The sequence below is a fragment of the Cervus elaphus genome, chromosome 20 (genome assembly GCF_910594005.1).
Source record: "Cervus elaphus chromosome 20, mCerEla1.1, whole genome shotgun sequence".
NCBI lineage: Eukaryota > Metazoa > Chordata > Mammalia > Artiodactyla > Cervidae > Cervus > Cervus elaphus.
The window spans coordinates 126,454,302-126,471,351 of record NC_057834.1 but is presented as its reverse complement, the minus strand read 5'-3'; the positions used below and the strand labels follow the sequence as shown (position 1 = coordinate 126,471,351).

Below are 17,050 nucleotides of genomic sequence, written 5' to 3'. Positions count from 1 at the left end.
CACGATCACACTTTTTATTCAATGTCAGTGGAAAAAAAACTAAAACACCACACAGCACAGGGTCAAACAGTGAGGACAGTCACTGCAGGCACAACCAGGAGCAGCACATCAGGAGAGAGGGGGCCACGCTGGAGAATGGGCTGGGAGGCCCCCCTTTCTGCCACCCAGCACCCCCCCCCCCCACTTCTCCAGGCCTCCACCAAAGCAAGCAGGGCCAGATGCCCTGGGAGGCCCAGTCCTGCTCCCACCCTCTGGAAAAAGTAAAAGAAAACCCTGAAAGTTTTGGAAAGAAAATTCCACATATTTCTGAGACTTTTCAATTGCAGCTTCGAATGACGTTTTTTTCAAAACTGATGAATAAAATATGTAAGCAATGTATTCTTGCCCCCACAGTGATCTCTAAAGTCAGCAAAAAGCCTCACCCAGGGTGGATCTTCAGGAAATACTTGTTGTTTTAGTAAATTTTTGTGTAAAAGTATTTACAGGGTCAGCTTACTCCCCTGCCCAGCCTCTTCTCTTTCCTTTCTCTCCCCTCTCCTCCTTCTCTCTTGCTCTGCAGTAGGATGAATTTCTTCCTCGAGGGACTATGCTATTGTCAGCAAAAACTCCAGTGCCTTTGCTTATGGGCTTCCTTTTTCTTAACTTTTGATTTAAAGGCAAGTCATATAATCTTGACTACAACTCAAAAGACATCTGAAGTTCCCCTTCATAATTATATATATATATATATATATATTGGGCTGAGTCACTTGGCTTGTGGGATTTTAGTTCCCCAATCAGGGATTGAACTCAGATCCTTGGCAGTCAGAGCACAGAATCGTAAGCACTGGACCGCCACAAAGTCCCAGTGATGATTTTTAAAGAAAAGAAATAAGGGGCTCATCAATTAGCCCAAAAGGATGAATGAGGGCAGAATACAGTTAGAAGGCAGACTGGGGACCTTGTAATTCACAGAGTTGCTGCAAGAAGATACAGAACTTCAAGGGAGAGTTTGCATGTATCAACATTTTAACTGTCTATATGTTTTAGTGTCTATACAAGTCATACTTCAGTCTCTGCTAACTCTGTGCTCTGTGGCAAGTCCCTCTTTGCTGGGGCAGGGATAGGAGGACTGCCTCTCTTCTCAAGGCAGGGCTGGTGCTCTACCACGGGAATTCCCAAGCACACAGTTCCCAGGACATCCAAGAGCATGTGGGAGCAAAGCCTGGCCTGCCTGTGGCTCCTCCCATGAGCAAGATGGGTCTCAGTTCCCAGCCTGACATTATGTGTTCACCCTGCTGGGATGGCTGAGAACCTTTGACCTGAACAGCAAATATCACCCATGGTATGTGTTCCAGAAGCTTGGAGTGATCAAACATGCTTTCATGAGTAGGATTTGCCCACTAGTTAGAAAGAGAGAGAGAGAGAGAAAGAAACAGTTCCCTTAGGGAGGAAGATAGTAAAGACACTGCAAGATGCTGCCAAGCTTGAGTCAGATGCCTCCTAAGACAGCACTGACCTGTTAGCAGAGCTGCCCAGAAATAGAAAATAAGATGTTTGAAAATGTGGGGCCTTCAATCAAGCTCCTATTTCTTTTTGGAAGACCACAGCCTCAGACACTTCTTAGCAGGAAGCTTGTAAAGGACCAAAACCAACTTAGCTTTCTTTACAGTCAACCTCTGTACCACTCAGAGTCAGAGGAGTGAGCAGGGAAGAGGCTATGAAGGGAAGAAACCCTCATGGCGCCCTGGGCTCAGGTCTGGGCACTGTGCCACCTCCTGACTGTGCTCATGCGCTGGGAACGCCCTCTGTGCCTCAGTTTCCAAGACGGAGAAATGGAATGAAAAGTCCTATTTCCCTAGGCTGTGAGGATAGAATGAGATGGGGTCAATGGCAGGATTTAAAGCATGAAGTTCTGTGTGACTGTGAATTAGGTTAGAGTCAACATTTGGGGGATAGGAACCCCACTTTGTAAAAAGCCTTCCACTGGAAGTCTAAACTGAGCTGGGCTGTAGAGTCCAATGTATCTCTGGTACTGACTGACAGCATAAAACAGACTGAACGGCCAGCTCCTGAGAGTAATGGAACATCCCTTGAGGCATTACTGGATAAAAACTTGCTGGTTACTGCCCAAGGATGTGAATTCCCCAGCCTGACCATGTGGCTGGTCATAGGCAGAAGGATAAAAAGAGGGTGACAACTCAGTGGACTTGCTGTCTCCAAGGGCAGCAGCAAGGAAGGTTTAGTAGAGTTTGAGGGAAAAAGTCAGCTTCCCCAAGAGTTTCCGTCTGCAGAGAGGGAGGACAGGTGAACACTCAGAAGTAAGAGGTATGCTGCATCCCTTTCCTGAAGGGAATCACTCTCAGCAATCATTCCCTGCTCCCACACGGGGTTGACAGCACCTGTGAACTATACTGTTTTCACCAGCAGTTCAAGAGGAAATCCACTGTCACTGCACATCAAAGCCAATTTCTGATTATAAGTACAGGAGAAAGTAAAGTGAAAGACTTGATGAAGAAGCAAGATTAACTTTCTGGCAGTCAAGGCATGCAGCTGTAGAGCTCACTGATCCAAAATTGGAAAGCAGACATTGAAAAGCAAAGCCAGTGTACTTGGAAGATGACAAATTACCTGGCAGATTCAGGACTGGGAGTTAGAAAAAGCCTTTCAAATGGAGCATGCCCGGCACATGTTTAGGCATTTAATCCATAAATGCAGCCTGGCAGCCTAAACAGTGGCCGGCTGGTCCTCTTCTTCTAGCTCCTTCTGCTTCTGTAGCAGTGAAAGAACACAGCCCATCCTTAAACTAGACCAAATCCAGATGTGGGAACTACACTCGTCTCACTCTTGGCAAGCCTTATGTTCTCTGTTACTGAAGTCAGCACCTAACCAGCACTAAGTAGAGAGTCGCTCACTGAATTGAAAAAAAGATTATTGAAAAGGAAGCAGCAGCAGCTGCTGACAGTGACACTTCAGGACTTAGCCTGATAAGAAAACGTGTCCTCTGGCAAGCTGGGTGATATTTTCCTCTCTTTTTTTCTCAGCTCTTTTTAACCCCCTGAAAATTAGCACTTTCTATATTCACTTAATCATTTTACAAGAAACCAAGTAATATAAAGTACGTTTTAATATCCTCAACTAATAAAATGAGTTTAGCTCTTTTAAAGGGTATTAAAAAATATCCATTTCAATTTTTCTTAAAATCCCCACGGACATGGTTCCTAGATTTCCAAATACTTTTCCTTTCATCCTTCTGCAGCGCTGTGTGGAGCTGAGCAGAAAGATTTAACTGTTCCTCTCAAACTAACCAGCCTTACTATATGCTCTCCTCACCTGAGCTCAATGTCCCTGTCTGAGACCCTGACCACTACCCTATGAGCTGCCAGAGGGCCAGAATGTGTCTTGTAAACTACCATAGCCTTAGCACCTAGGGGTGCCTGGCCTTGAATAGGTGCTCAATAAACGTTAGCTGAAGAAAGGACTGAGTGAACACTCCAAAGGCTGGGGCTGGAGGGGCCAGGTAGAGTTGTGGGGGTAGGGCACAGACCACCCTTAAGGGTTCTGGGTCCTCAGTGAAGGACAGATCCAATTTGGCCTGTTACCTGGGGTCTGTAGGACCACATCCTATAAAGCACAATCCCAGAAGAACAGAATTTTAAAGCAGAACCCAGCCCCCCTCCCACCACCCTGCACCTTGGGGCAAAAACCAGTTCCCCTATGCCCAGCAGATGTTGGTTCTGGGCCAAGACTGGGGCTGGGGCTAGACCATTAAATACCTGAGGATCTGTCTCTATTCCAGGGTGAGGTGGTCCCTTAAGGATCTTGACTGAGGAGAACAAGGGCTTGGGCAGAGGGGTGGGTGGGCCAGAGAGTGAGGCTGGAGTCCCCTCCCCCTAAGGAAGGGCCAGCCAGAGAGGTCACTAGGTTGGGAGGTGGCCACGCCCCTCCTGGCCAGGGGCCCTGCCCCTCACCCGCCTCTACTTCTGCATGTCACATTGCAGCAGCAGCACAATAGACGGGTCACTCTTGGCCGCCTCCTTGAACTCCTCCAGAGTAATCTGATCATCCTTATCCTGATCCATCTTCTTGAAGATCTTGTCCACACGCTGCTGGGGCGTGAGCCCATCCTGGTTCATGCGCATCATGATCACAGTGCCCACCATCTTGTAAATAGCCTGGTGGGGCAAGGAGGGAGGTGTGAACACTCACAATAGGAACAGGGGATTGGAGGTGAATGAAGGGACCTGGGGTGGCATGGAGAACAAGGGGCCGTGTGAGGATACTGGAAGGTGATGTATAGTCACTAAGACTGGCTATTTAATCAGCATCTCACACCAAATGTGTCTATTACCCAACTCTTCACCTCCAACCTGCTTCTGCCCCAGCGGGCCCTGTCTCAGTGAACAGCAAATTCATTCTTCTAGATGTTCAGGCCGAAAGCCTCGGCACCATTCTTGACTCCCCTTTTCTCACACCCATGTCTAATCTTACAGCAAATTTTGTCAGCCCTAATTCTGAATAGGTCCCACAACAAGCCACTGCCTGCCACCTCCATGCTCCATGGCTGTCGCCTCCATCCCCCTGTGACCGGACTGCTGTGGAAGCCTCCCAACTGGTCTGTCCCTACTTTTGCTGCCCTCCCACCCACTCAGTCCATTCTCCACATGAAGAATAGAGAGCCCTTAAGGGGTTAGAAGAAACCCTCACTTAAAAGAAAGTCAAGTCTCTTCCCCAGATGATGATGCCAAGAAACGGCCTCCTGACCCCTGTCTGACCCCTTCCTACCACGCTCCCCTTGCTCACTTCTCTCCCACCACCCTGGGCTTCTGGTCACTCCTTGAACACTGGAAACACAGTCTCGCGGGGTCTTTGCATTTATTGTTCCCTGTGGCTCTGAGGGTAAAGAGTCTGCCTGCAATGCAGGAGACCTGGGTTCGATCCCTGGGACGGGAAGATCCCCTGGAGAAGGAAATGGCAACCCACTCCAGTATTCTTGCCTGGAGAATCCCACAGACAGAGGAGCCTGGCCGACTACAGTCCATGGGGTCGCACAGAGTCAGACATGACTGAGCCACTAACACTTTCATGTACAGATCACTCTTCCCCCTGACAACGATGCGGTTAGCTCCCTCACTTTATCCAGGTTACTCCTCACGTCTCACCTTACACAAAATCACTTTTCCTTCATCGCCCTCTCCCCTTATTTTGCTTTGCTTATCTTCTTTGTAATACTTACTGCCTGACATAGCATAGGCTTTGTTTTGTTAAATTTTCTTGCTAGAAGGAATGTCCTATGAAAGCAAGAACTTTGAACAAAGACTGGCATGTGGCAGTCTCTGTTGAAAGAATATGAGTTAAGAACTTGGACTCTTGCTGAAAGAATATATATTTGTTGAAAGAACAATGAGTTAAGAATTTGGACTCTTGCTGAAAGAATATATATTTGTTGAAAGAACAATAAGTTAAGAACTTGGGACTCTGGAGTCAGACTTCTTAGATTTGGGATCAAGAACCACCACCTGATACATTTTCTCAACTATAAAATGGGGTTTCTAACAATACCTACCCCCTAGACTTGTTGGGTAAAAGCCCTTAGCACAAGATCGGTCCTAGCCTGAGCACCCAACCAAGGCTAGCTGCTGGATCCTGGGAGGAGGGTGGAGGGGAGTGGTGGGGTCTGGCGAGGGGGCTCCCGAGGCCTGAGCAGAGGGTGGCTGGAGAACGGCCCTGGCAGCGAAGACAGGAAGTGTGTCACCCCAACCCACCTCAATGATCTCCAGCATCTCGAGACGCGTGATGCGCCCGTCACCGTCCAGGTCGTACATTTCAAAGGCCCAGTTGAGTTTCTGCTCGAAGCTGCCGCGGGAGGTGACCGAAAGGGCGCAAATGAACTCCCGGAAGTCGATGGTGCCGTCGCCGTTCTTGTCGAAGGTGCGGAAAGCGTGCTGCGCGAACTTGGAGGCGTCGCCGTAGGGGAAGAACTGAGGCGGGGACACGAGGGGCTGGGGCGCAGCGACAGCCCCGCGCTCGCGGCCCGCCCCCTGGTTGCCCGGACCCGCCCCCCGCCCGTCCGGCCCGCCCCCCCGGGGTGTCTGACCCCGCCCCCTCTCTTCCAGCCCGCCCCCGGAGTGCCGGGCTCCGCCTACCTTGATGTATAGCTGCTGGAACTCCTCCAGATTGAGGATGCCGCTGGGGCAGTCCTTCAGGAAGCCCTTGTACCACTGCTTCAGCTCCTGCTCACTGAACTCTGTGTTTTGAACCAGATCTTCCAGCACCTCTGGGGCCAGCTTGCTATTGGTCTTCCCCATGGCAGGGCCTGGGGGACAGGGGGCTCCCTCAGTTTGGTCCAGGGCAAGGCCGTCACCTCAGCAGCCTTCCGCCAAGTCTCTGTAGGACGGGGTTCCCTTTCTCCACAACAGCCCCCTCCTCTAACAAACTCCACGTTCCCACAGTCAGGACCCCCTCCTTCCACAGCGGGGGTGTGGGGGGGTCCCTCCTCCTCTCACCTCCACGGTGGACACCCCCACCTCCTACAGAAGGGTTCTGTCATTGCACCACACTCCTTCCCATAGAAGCTCCTAACTCTCCTCCACTCCCCTCCTCCCCCACACACAAAGTGGGGGCTTTCCCCTCATTACATCCTGATTACAGGGCCTCCTCTCCAAGCAGGCCCCTCCGCTCTCCTCACAGCTCCGCCAGCCCGGAGTTCCTCACAGTTCTCCTCCACTGGCAACCAGGGTCTCTAGCCTCCCAGGGCTCAGCTCTCCTCTTTCTCACTGACCAGTTTGCAAATCACAGCCTTCATCCTCTCCTCTCCTCTTTACACCTTCCATAGCTCCCTACACCCATAGAATAGTTGTAATCCTCTCCTTGCTATTCAGAGCTCTCTGCACTCAGCCTCTACCCACCTCTACAAGCTCCTCTCCTACCTGGCAGGTTCCTCATGTGTTCCCCTGGCGCTGTCTCCCAAGTTCTTCCTCAAGACCTTCCAGGCCTCCCGAGCAAGAAGCTTCTCTCCCTCCTTCCTTTGTACAAACAGAAATCCTAGCTAGTAGCATTGATGACTCTGACTGCATTCTCCTTTTCATTAGTTCATTCATTCCCTGAGCATTTATTGAGGCTGACTGTGTGCCAGGCCCTGTGCTGATGATGGGGATAAAGTCAACATGAGCCAGACTTCACTAACTCATGATTAGATCAAAGAGGCTGATTGTAAAGCACCTTAAATCCATGCCAAGGAGTCTGGCGTGGGGCACAGAAGCTCCTGTGGTTTTAAAGCAAAGGCTGGAAAGACCACATTCATTACACAAATACTTATAGATTGTTTACAATATGGTGCTGGGGACCCAGAGAGAAGGAATGCGTTTTTTAGATTTTTTTCTTGGCTACAGTGTACGAGATGACCTGGGTCATGAGAGAAGGGGCAGCTCTGCTGCAGAGTTCAGGTGAGAGGTGATGACAATAGGGTGGGGTGGTAGAGGGATGTGGATGGACTGAGAGATGCTAGGAGCGGGCACTGGCAGGACCTGGGGACTGAGTGGATTGTGGGGCTGAGAGTGACAGAGGACTTCAGCCAATGCTCAGATCCGGGGCTGAATGGATAGAGGTGGTATTTCTGAGAAGCAGGTTTGGGGAGGGTGAAGAGTCAGGCCCCAGTGGGACCATAAGCCCCTCAAGTATCTTGTGCCTGAGGAAGTTCTTGCAGAGGGACCCAGGAAGCCTGGCTGGAGTGAGGCCCCTGGCAGGCCCTGAAGGCTGAGTTGACATTCTTGCCAGACCTCCCTGGGGGGAACGTCCTGCTAGAGCCTGACTTCCCCAGGACATGACCTGGGAGGTGAATTTGACCCACGCGGAGTCTCTTTGGAAGGGTGCCAGACCCCAGCTGCAGGGTAGCCTGTCATGAAGACACTCTGGAAAAGGACACCCGCAGGCTGGCAGAAGGAATTCCACTTCCACAGCCCAGTGCATGCCTGTGTTTGGCTTCTAATCCTTACTGCTGGGAGTACCCTAGACAGCCAGGTCTGAGTTTGGTCAGTTCCATGCCCTCTCTCCTTGCTTCATGACTTCAAGCAACGATCTTTTTGGCACCAGGGACCATTTCCTGGAAGACAATTTTTCCACAGACCAGGGTGGGGGGATGCTTTCAGGATGATTCAAGTGCATTGCATTTATTGTGCACTTCATATCTATCTTTATTACATCAGCTCCACCTCAGATCATCAGGCATTAGATCCCAGAGGTTGGGAACTCCTGAGTTATAGAATACCTCTGGGCCTCAGACCCTCTACAGGACCATGAAGAAGATCAAGGAGCAGTGGAGGCAGCAACATCCTTGCCTGCCTCCCACCCCCAGAGGATGATGAATCTTATATGCGCCCAGGGGAAGCCAGGGAGGGGGAGGCGTGCCATCTTCAGGAATCTGGAACCAGGGGGTCCCACACAGCTGTCCTGGGACCGGAATCAAAAGCACATGGGCAGAAGGAGGCGGGCTCCATCCTCAGCTGCCCCCTCCTCCAAAGCACACTGAAGGCTGAGGTACAGTCAAGAAAGTTTGAGAACGCAGAGGTAGTGGTGTCTGATGGGGGAGGCAGAGCCTCTCCCTCTGTCTCCTGTGAGACGTGCCCAAGTGTCTGCATAAGCAGTGGGAGTGGGCGGGAGCACGTCATTGTATAAGACTGCAAATCTGCCAGGGCGCACACATCTGTGTGTGTGTGTGTGTGTGTGTGGTGGAGTCTATGTGGCTCTTACCTTCTGCCCCTTTTCTCTCCCTTGCTCTGTGCTGCCTTCCCACCATTTTGTCTCCTGACCATACCTGTTCTCAGTCCCCATTTGATTCCAGGCCCACCGGGGACTATGAAGGAGGCTTCATCTCTCTTCATTCCTTCTACCACTCTTAGGTCAGCAGGCCAAAGCTAGTGATGCCCTTTAAGATCATCCCCTTATGTTAGTGAAAAACTGGAACCCAGAGAGAGGAGAAAACTGGCTCAGAGTTACACCCAGGCTTAATCCATGCCACCTGCCTGGACTGCCCTCTCTGAATCACCTCTTGTCCACTACAGACTCCTACCAGCCTACCAGGAAAACTATGGCTCTGATCTGCCTCTTGGCCTCAATGGGACCATTTTGCTGGCTCCAGGTAACACTATCTGATACCCAGGAAATATCCACCCTTGGGGTGGACCACCAGGGCCTCTGAATCTACAGCCAGATTCACCCTCAACCTGTGATGGTCCTTCTCTCTCCATCGCCCTTTCTTCCCTCCCTGGGACCAGGGAGGGAATACAATAATAGTTGCATTTAGTTTCCCCTCTTCCTTTTCCCTAGGTCCCACTTGCTACTAAGGCCTATTGTTCCTTCTTTTGAAGTGCTCCTGGAATGTACACCACATCCTCTCCCCCCCACCCCACTGCATAGTCAGGGCCAGGGGCACAGCCAAAGGGGCTGAAACCCAGCTGAGGCACAGCTTGCCAAGCCATCCTGTGGGCTCAGCTGCCTCAAAGGGAGGGCTTTCCTTGTGATTCCTCTGCTCAACAGAATGTCTTTTCTAGTTTTGCCCAGAGGTACAATATAGGCTAAGGGTTACCATACCCATGGGTCCCCTCAAACTCCAGAGCCCTCTAGAATCTCGTGTCTCAAATCAACTGTCTAGCCTTACCTCCCACTGCTCCCCTCACAACTACATACTTCAGTCAGAACCTACTTCAATTGTTGTTCATAATCCTTCCTTCTCTTCTGGGCTGATGCAGCTACAATCAGCCTTCAGGGGCTGACTAAAGCCCACTTCCTTATGATCAGCCTCTCCCAGACTGGAGAGTGGACAGTCAGCAGCCTGGACTTGGCATTCTGGGTATGAGTAGACCCTGTGGGGCTACAGAGTTGACCTTGACAGGTGTGTAGACTCCAGAGCTCTCTGACCCTCACCTGGTGCTCTAGAATTCCAGAATGGAGCCTGATTTGGGGAAGAGTTTTGCATTACATCTTCGTCTGGGCCAGAAACATTTCTCTAGACATTTTGTTCCATGGTAAAGAGCTTACCTTCTCCCAATATAACCCTGTCTGCTTGGGAGCAGCTCGGACAGTGAGAAAAGTCATCTTCCCTCATTCCCATTGTCCTTCTTGTAGCTGCCCCCACACAGGTTCCCACTCTGCCCTCTGTGGCAGGACAGAAGTGCCCTGCGGAGACCTACTCTGGAATCCAGAGATGTTCAACGAATGTCCCTTTGTGGATTATATTCAAGGGGCAGAACCCCCTTCTTTCTCCTTGGAACGGCATCAGGCTGTTTTGTTTATCTGTGTTCTCCTGCCATTGCACCCACTTAGAGACAATAGAACCTAGATCTGAGGAAAGGAAGAGTTCACCCAAGGTCAAGTGGAGTCCATCAGCAGGAGGAAGAAGGCCAGAACCCATGGGGGCATGTTCTGTTGGAGCTGTGGCCTGGCTGAACGTAGGCAGGCTCCTCTTGAGGGCTGCCTCCAGCTCTGAAGAAGCTGGCACTTCCCCATGCATGAAGACACTGTGCCTCTGGGCTCAGAGGCTTCTTTCAGAGGGCAGAACTCAGGGTTGTGGGCTCCAAATGGGAAGGTGGCAGAGAGGGTGGGAGGGACTGAGGGAGGCAATAATCCCACACCCTCACCAAGCTTCAGAGGAGCTGGTGCTGAGACTGTTGCCATGGTGACAATAGCTCCCTGGTCAGGAGATTTTTCTTTTTCTTCTCCTCCCTTTGCTCTTCTCCAAGCAGCAGCCATGGTGGCAATAGCCGTGTTTTCTCCTTCTCCTTATCAGTGAGCGGCAGGGGATGAAAAACCAAAGGTGGGCTTTTTGACCACCTCCACCTTGGAGCTGCACATGCCTTGTGGGCTCTTGGTCAAGAAGGGACTCCTAATTGCTAAGGTGGAGCCTGAGCCTGGAGAGTGTGTGGGAAAGGGGAGGCCCATACCCAGGCCTGGGTAAGAAGCAATGTCCTTTTGGTGAGGACTAAAGCCCCTCAGACCTCCTTTCTGAAATGTCCTAACAGTTTAGGAAAAGAAAGAAAGGGTCCTGTTTTCTCACAGTCAGTCATAGAATCAGAGTGCGTCAGTGTTGGAAGGTTGTCCAATACCATCTCATCAGATTCACTCTCTGCCCTGCCCACCCACCCTCTGTTTCCTATCTCATGAAAGATCAGAGAGGGAAGTGACTTGGTCAAACAGCAACTGAGGCAAAAGCAAGTCCTTCTGCCCTCCAGACTCAGGCTGCCTTAGGGAGGGAGCCATGCAGTCCGCATGGAGCTTTGGCATGATCCCCACTGAGCAGAAGGAAGACAGGGGAGAGGGAGTGGCTGCGTGCAAGAAGGCCAGAGAGGGTACGAATTAGAACGATATTTGAGAGGTGGAATGAGAAAACTTGGTGCTTTGGCCGTGAGGGGTGAGGGGAAAGGAGGAGGCTGGGACCTTGGCAGCAGTGATTGACAGGTCTGGGTGGTCTGCTGAGGGGTGGTGTTTATCTTGAAGCCAGGTGAAAGAGCCAGAAGATGGGCCTCTGTCTCTCACTGAGACCATGGGGAGGGGGGCCTGCTGAGAGAGAGTCATGAGGAGGAGAACTGGGTGGCCCCCAGATATGCTGTGAGCTCTGTCAGCTTGAGAGGTGGAGGTGGGGACGGTCTGAGGGGCTGTGTGAAGTGGGAGTGGGCTCTCTGTGGAGGTGGAGTCTGTCTTTCCGGACAGGGACACAGTGATGTGAAGTGCAGTGAGCTGCTCCTGGGGCTGGGTGGTGTGGCTAGGGGCTGTCTGTGGAGGTGGGAGGTGGTCATGGGGCTGAACTGACTACCCACAGGGGAGGGGGAGGGGTTCCTCTAGCATCAGCACCACCACACCCCCAGGTGTGTGTGTGTGTGTGTGTGTGTGTGTGTGTGTGTGTGTGTGTGTGTGTGTGTGTGTGTTGGGGACCAGAGCAGTTGTTGCTTTGGGGTTAAGGAGGCTTCTTTGCCTCCTTCCCTGGGACCCGTGGGGCCCGGACTGGAGTGGGGGTCCCCTGGCCAGGGGCGGGACCCCCATAAGCTGCCGCCTATGGTGGAATCAGGGGTCAGGGAGATGAATCCGAGGGAGCAGGAGACGAGGGAATGGAGAGTGGAGGGGGAGGGGATACGTGCCTCCACCCGGCCCTACCCGCGTTACCTGAGGCCGCTCGCCGGGTCGCTGGATGACTCTGAGCCTCCGCGGGTCGCGGGGACCGAGACGCGCTTGCGGGCCGGCCTCCAGGTTCTCCAAGGTCCGCGCCGAAGCCGCCTCCCAGCTCTTGTATCACTCTGTGTCTCTCGGAGGCGACACGATTTGCATAAGCCCCGCCTCCCCCGGGCATGTTGGGCGTTGATTGGGTCGGCTGAGGCGGAGTGGCAGGCGGGGTTTCAGGTGGGGACCCGGTGGCCAGTGAGGCCCCGCTACAGGAGCGCGCCTCGCCCGCCCGCGGTGACCTTCCCAGAGTCGCAAGGAAAAGGGGAGGGCTGTACCTTCGCCTGTATCCTGCCCCGAGACTCAGACCCCAGGCCATCGTCTGAGGTTAAAAGTGTCCACGATTGAAGTGGATTCGGAAAAACAACCGCACGGTTGCTATGGGAACGGAAGAACCACAGCAGAGGCTCTAAGCCTTTCCTTCTTGGGCCCAGCGTGGGTGGGGATGGAAAAGGGGATGAGTCACAAGATGTGACCCCCCCTCCCCCGCACATCCCACCTAAAATCGGAGGAGGGCCATGAAGAACTGAGTGGGGAGGGAAGAGATGAGGTGGTCAGCAGCCCATGCCTTCACATCATTCATCGCTTCCCCCAACACACCCACTCCCCCCAGGCCATGGCAGGTGGGCGAGGATGGCGAAGTACCCAGCCTCTACCTAACCCCACGCTAGAATTTCGATCCTTCCCCCAGACAGGCCTTCCTTGCTTCTCACAGAGTCCCAGGAGGCCTCACGGGATCTCCCCGAGAGGTATCTCTCTGCCTGCCCCATGAACCCCTCCATTTCCCACCCTCCCGTCTTCCCGTCCCGTAGACAGAGCCTGTCCCCAGCCCCCGCCAGTCTCTGGCCTCGGATGTTGACACAAGCTCGAGGCGGTTTACACTGAGCGGGTCTGGAAGGTTTCAGGGCCCTGGGAACACCTCCTCCCAGCATTTGGGGGTCTCCCCAATGCCGGGCCCAGCCGCCCACTCCAGCTGCACTGGCAGCTGAGAGCTCCCAACCCAAGGAGATAATAAGGAACCCTTTTACTCCAAATCCCGGGCGAAAGGGGAGCAGGTAGCTTAGGGTTGGGCCACGTGTGGGGGAGGGACGTCTAGGCATCTGTCAAAAGTAGGGCGGGGCTTCTGGGGATTGGTTGAATCGAAGAGAGGATGTTGGGGGACAGGGGGCTGAAAGAGAGGCGGGGCTTTTGCCAATTTTGAGGGCGCTGAGGTGGGAGGGGCGATAGGGGATGAGGACCAGCTTGCCAGGAGTGGAAGCTAGGTTTCTCTGGCTGAGCCCAGAAACTTCAGAGCCAAACTCCCTGGGGAGGAGCCAGTGGAGTTCTCTATTTTTCCTTAGGAAGCGTCCGTTCACCTCTTGAATCTGTTTTGCTGTCCCAGCCTCCCAGCTGCAGGCTTTGTCTTCTCTTCGGGGTACTAGCAGAATGACGGCATACCTGGCACGTCCCTGGCCCCTTAGTTGGGTGACATCCCAAAGACAGGTGTTTGAAAACCCTGACTCTGTCACGTCCTGAGCACCTGGCCCTGGGAACCCAGAGAAGAGCAAAGACTCATTCCTGCTCACGGAGATCATAGTCCAAGGCATGAGCAAGTGAGGAGAAGCAGCCTGAGATGATGGAAATGGACTCTGGAACTCAAATGGAATCCCATCTCTGCCAAGGAGCCCACAGATGAGCATGGGCAAGACCCTTCTCTCTGTGTGCCTTCCTCAGTCTGTAAAATTGGGAGCTGACACAGTAGGCCCAGGGCAGCAGGGGAAGAATTTCAGCTAGGAGGGTGAAGAAAGACTGTCATTCTGGACAGAATTTTGTGGGCATGAATCTGACTGCTCTCTGCTACACTTGTGAGCTTCTTAACAGTAGGTGACATGTAGAGAGCTTACTTTGTGTCAAACACAATTCTAACTCTTTATATGTATTGCCTAATTTATTTCTCATAAGAACTCATTGAAGCAGGTACATTTTTTTAAAGATTTTTTCTAATGTGGACTATTTTGAGTCTTTATTGAATTTGTTAACAGTATTGCTTCTATATTATGTTTTGGTTTTTTTGGCCCTGAGATCTGTGAGATCTTAGCTCCCTGATTAGGGATGGAACCTGCAACCCCTGCATTGAAAGGCAGTTTTAACCACTGGACCGCCAGGAAAGTACCCCAGGGCAGGTACTTCTATCACTCCCATTTAATAGATTGAGGCATTTAACAGTTAAATAACCAGCCCAAGTTCTCACAGCTGGTAAGCTGCAGAGCTGGGATTCAAATTCAAGCAGTCTGGCTCCAGAGTCCACACTTGTAGCCAGTACACAGTACTGTCTCTCTTTAAGATCTTTCAGGTACTCAGTGGGAAGGGTTTTGGATTGGAATAGTCTTTTCTGATCCCTCAAGGCATTAGAAAGGCAAAGCCCAGCGGGATATATTGGTCCTGCTCTGGCTCTTTAAACCAGGCAGGACATCCACACAGCCTTGCCCATGAATCATCACAGGCCCTGTGACTGTTCCTGAACTGCCAGTCATAACCCATCTTCACCAGCTTAAGACACTTGAGACCTGATCTTGATCCTGCCTCTGCCCTTTAGATTCAACATTTAAAGCAATAGCAACTGACATTGACTGAGTTGCTTCACTATGTACCAGACACTCTGCCAAGTCCTTTATCTGTATCATCCCAAATATGACTTCTGCCAAGGGTGACATTTGAAATATCTAACAACCAGTTCAGGCACAAGTGTTACCAGTCAGAACGGATGCTGGCCTTAGTTTTAGATCAAGGACTCTGTTCTTCGAAAAATGAACACTTTAGTTACTGGATCAAGGGGAGCAGGCAGGAGAGAAGCTCGGAAGATAGGAGCCCAAGGCTGTGGCTAACTATTTACCAATCAATTTAGAAATATTTTGATGTTTTAACAACCAGCTGTACCAGTGTGTGGGGGGACTAAATTTCAGTCCTGGTATCATTATTTTATTTCATGACAGTGACTGGTAGCTCAGAAATGTTAGAGAACTTGCCCATTGTAACACAGCCCATTAGTGACAGAGCTGGGATTCCAACCTCCGTCTCACTCCAGAGTACACACTCTTTTTTAAATGAAAATATTTATTTATTTGACTGCATTGGGTCTTGGTTGTGGTACGTGGGATCCTTGATCTTTGTTGCAGCATATGGGATCTAATTCCCTGATCAGGGATTGAACCTGGGCCCCCTGCACTGGGGGCTTGGGGTCTTAGCCACTGGATCACCAGGGAAGTCCCCAAAGTGCACACTCTTAACCACTAACTGACCTGTGTTCCTGGGAAAGGAGAGTGTTCAGAATAGAGCTGTTGTTTCCACTGTTGTGTAGCTAAAGACTGAGCCAGAGGAGTGAGGTTTAAGTTCTGGAGCTTAAAGTTCTGGAGTTGTGACCGATCTGTTCTCAGGCTTGGCAGCACCTGTGTGGCATGTTGAAGGAAGGGGCTCAGCAGAATGAGGAGGGCGGAGCAGCCTGAAGGGAAAAAGGAACAGTGTGGTTGTGTAGGAGACCCCCAAAAGCGGGCACAGAAGAACTGAGCCCAGCAGGGTTTCGATGAAGGCAGACATTTGTAGGCAGTGGCCGGCCGCTTCAGTTTGCTTTACTGAAATGCTAGCATTCTTCCCCTTGCTGGTCCCAGACGGTGCCTTTATGATGGATAACGCTTCCTGACTCCCTGGGTTTCCTCAGCCTTCTCAGTGCAGCCTGGTGACAGCTGGAATTCCCCTGGGTTCTAGATATTTCGTAGTCTTCTTAGTGGCTGAGAGAGAGTGAGATCACCAGCTTTGGGCTCTTTCCTTTTCTCTATTGGCTAAGCAGGATTTTTTTTTTTTTCAATTTTCAAAATAGAAATCAATTATTTTTTTCTTGTTAATACACAGTTAATACATATATGGAGAGTGGAAGTTCCCCATACTCTCTCCCTTGAGCATTACCTACAGGGGACCTTGTGTTTTGATGGCCCTGCTCTCATTTATTTTCTGCTGGAGAAGCCCTATGGTGTAGTGGGTCAAATGCATAGACCTTGGGGCCAGGCTGCCTGGGTTTGCATCTGTCACTTTCCAGCAGGGTGACCACAGGCAGGTTACTTTATCTGTGTCTCAATCTCCTCATCTGTAAAACAAGGATTATAATAACAATACCTATACCAAAGGGCTACTCTAAGAATTAAAATTTTAATATATGCCAAGTGCTTAGAACAGATTTTACTTTGGGGCATCATTCCTTCCCCATTGTATACAGTCTTGGTGGAACTATCAATCCAAGTGTCCTGCCTTCCCATGGACAAGAATTGGCCATAAGACTCAAGTAAGGCTAAATAGTCTCTCTTGCTCTTCCTCTCAAGCTAATCTGAATCTTGAGTAAAGTGACTCAAGGGTGGTAAATGATTAGCTCTGGTTTATTCCAGAGCAGTGCCCTGATAATGCTATAATTCATTCCTGCTATCTGAATCCTCAGAACCACTTTGGTACACATTTCTTCCAAAGACCTACTTCTGCTTTTCCTTTGGCTCTGTGAGCCATTTCACATCCTTCCCTCAAATTTATTTTCTTTCTTTTTTTTAAACTTAAGCTCTCCAGAGGTGACTTTTGTTTGCTTGCAGGAAGTAAATGTGAGTTTGTCATATCTCTCTATCAGTTATGACTCTTGGTTGCAAATGACAGAAAATCCGTCTCACAATGGGCTAAGCAAAAATAGAAAGTAGGAGCTCTAGCAAGGGAAAACTCCAGAAGGAGATTGGACTTCAGGGGGTGACAATTCAGAGGCTTAAACAATGTGATTAATATCTGACCTTTGAAAAAAAAATCTGACCTTTTTCTAGGGCGTGGCTTTGCTCTCTTGTGTCAGTGTCAATTTTGG

The 17,050-nt window shown here is 51.0% G+C and overlaps 1 protein-coding gene across 1 annotated transcript; it reads right to left on the bottom strand.

Moving 5' to 3' along the window:
* Positions 1 to 12,487, bottom strand: HPCAL4 (hippocalcin like 4). Its single transcript, XM_043877917.1, has 4 exons — positions 12,133 to 12,487; positions 6,126 to 6,295; positions 5,745 to 5,960; positions 1 to 4,154 (listed from the first exon to the last, which is right to left on the bottom strand). Exons 1-4 carry the CDS (start codon positions 12,314 to 12,316, stop codon positions 3,957 to 3,959), a joined length of 768 nt encoding a protein of 255 aa, XP_043733852.1. The 5' UTR covers positions 12,317 to 12,487; the 3' UTR covers positions 1 to 3,956.
* Positions 12,488 to 17,050: the final 4,563 nt, after the last annotated feature.

Coding starts and splice junctions, on each gene's coding strand:
- HPCAL4 (XM_043877917.1), bottom strand. CDS start 12,316: ATGCCCGGGGGAGGCGGGGCTTATGCAAATCGTGTCGCCTCCGAGAGA. Junction 6,296..12,132: donor GACCCGGCGAGCGGCCTCAG/GTAACGCGGGTA, acceptor CCTGTCCCCCAG/GCCCTGCCATGGGGAAGACC. Junction 4,155..5,744: donor AGATGCTGGAGATCATTGAG/GTGGGTTGGGGT, acceptor TTGCCCCACCAG/GCTATTTACAAGATGGTGGG.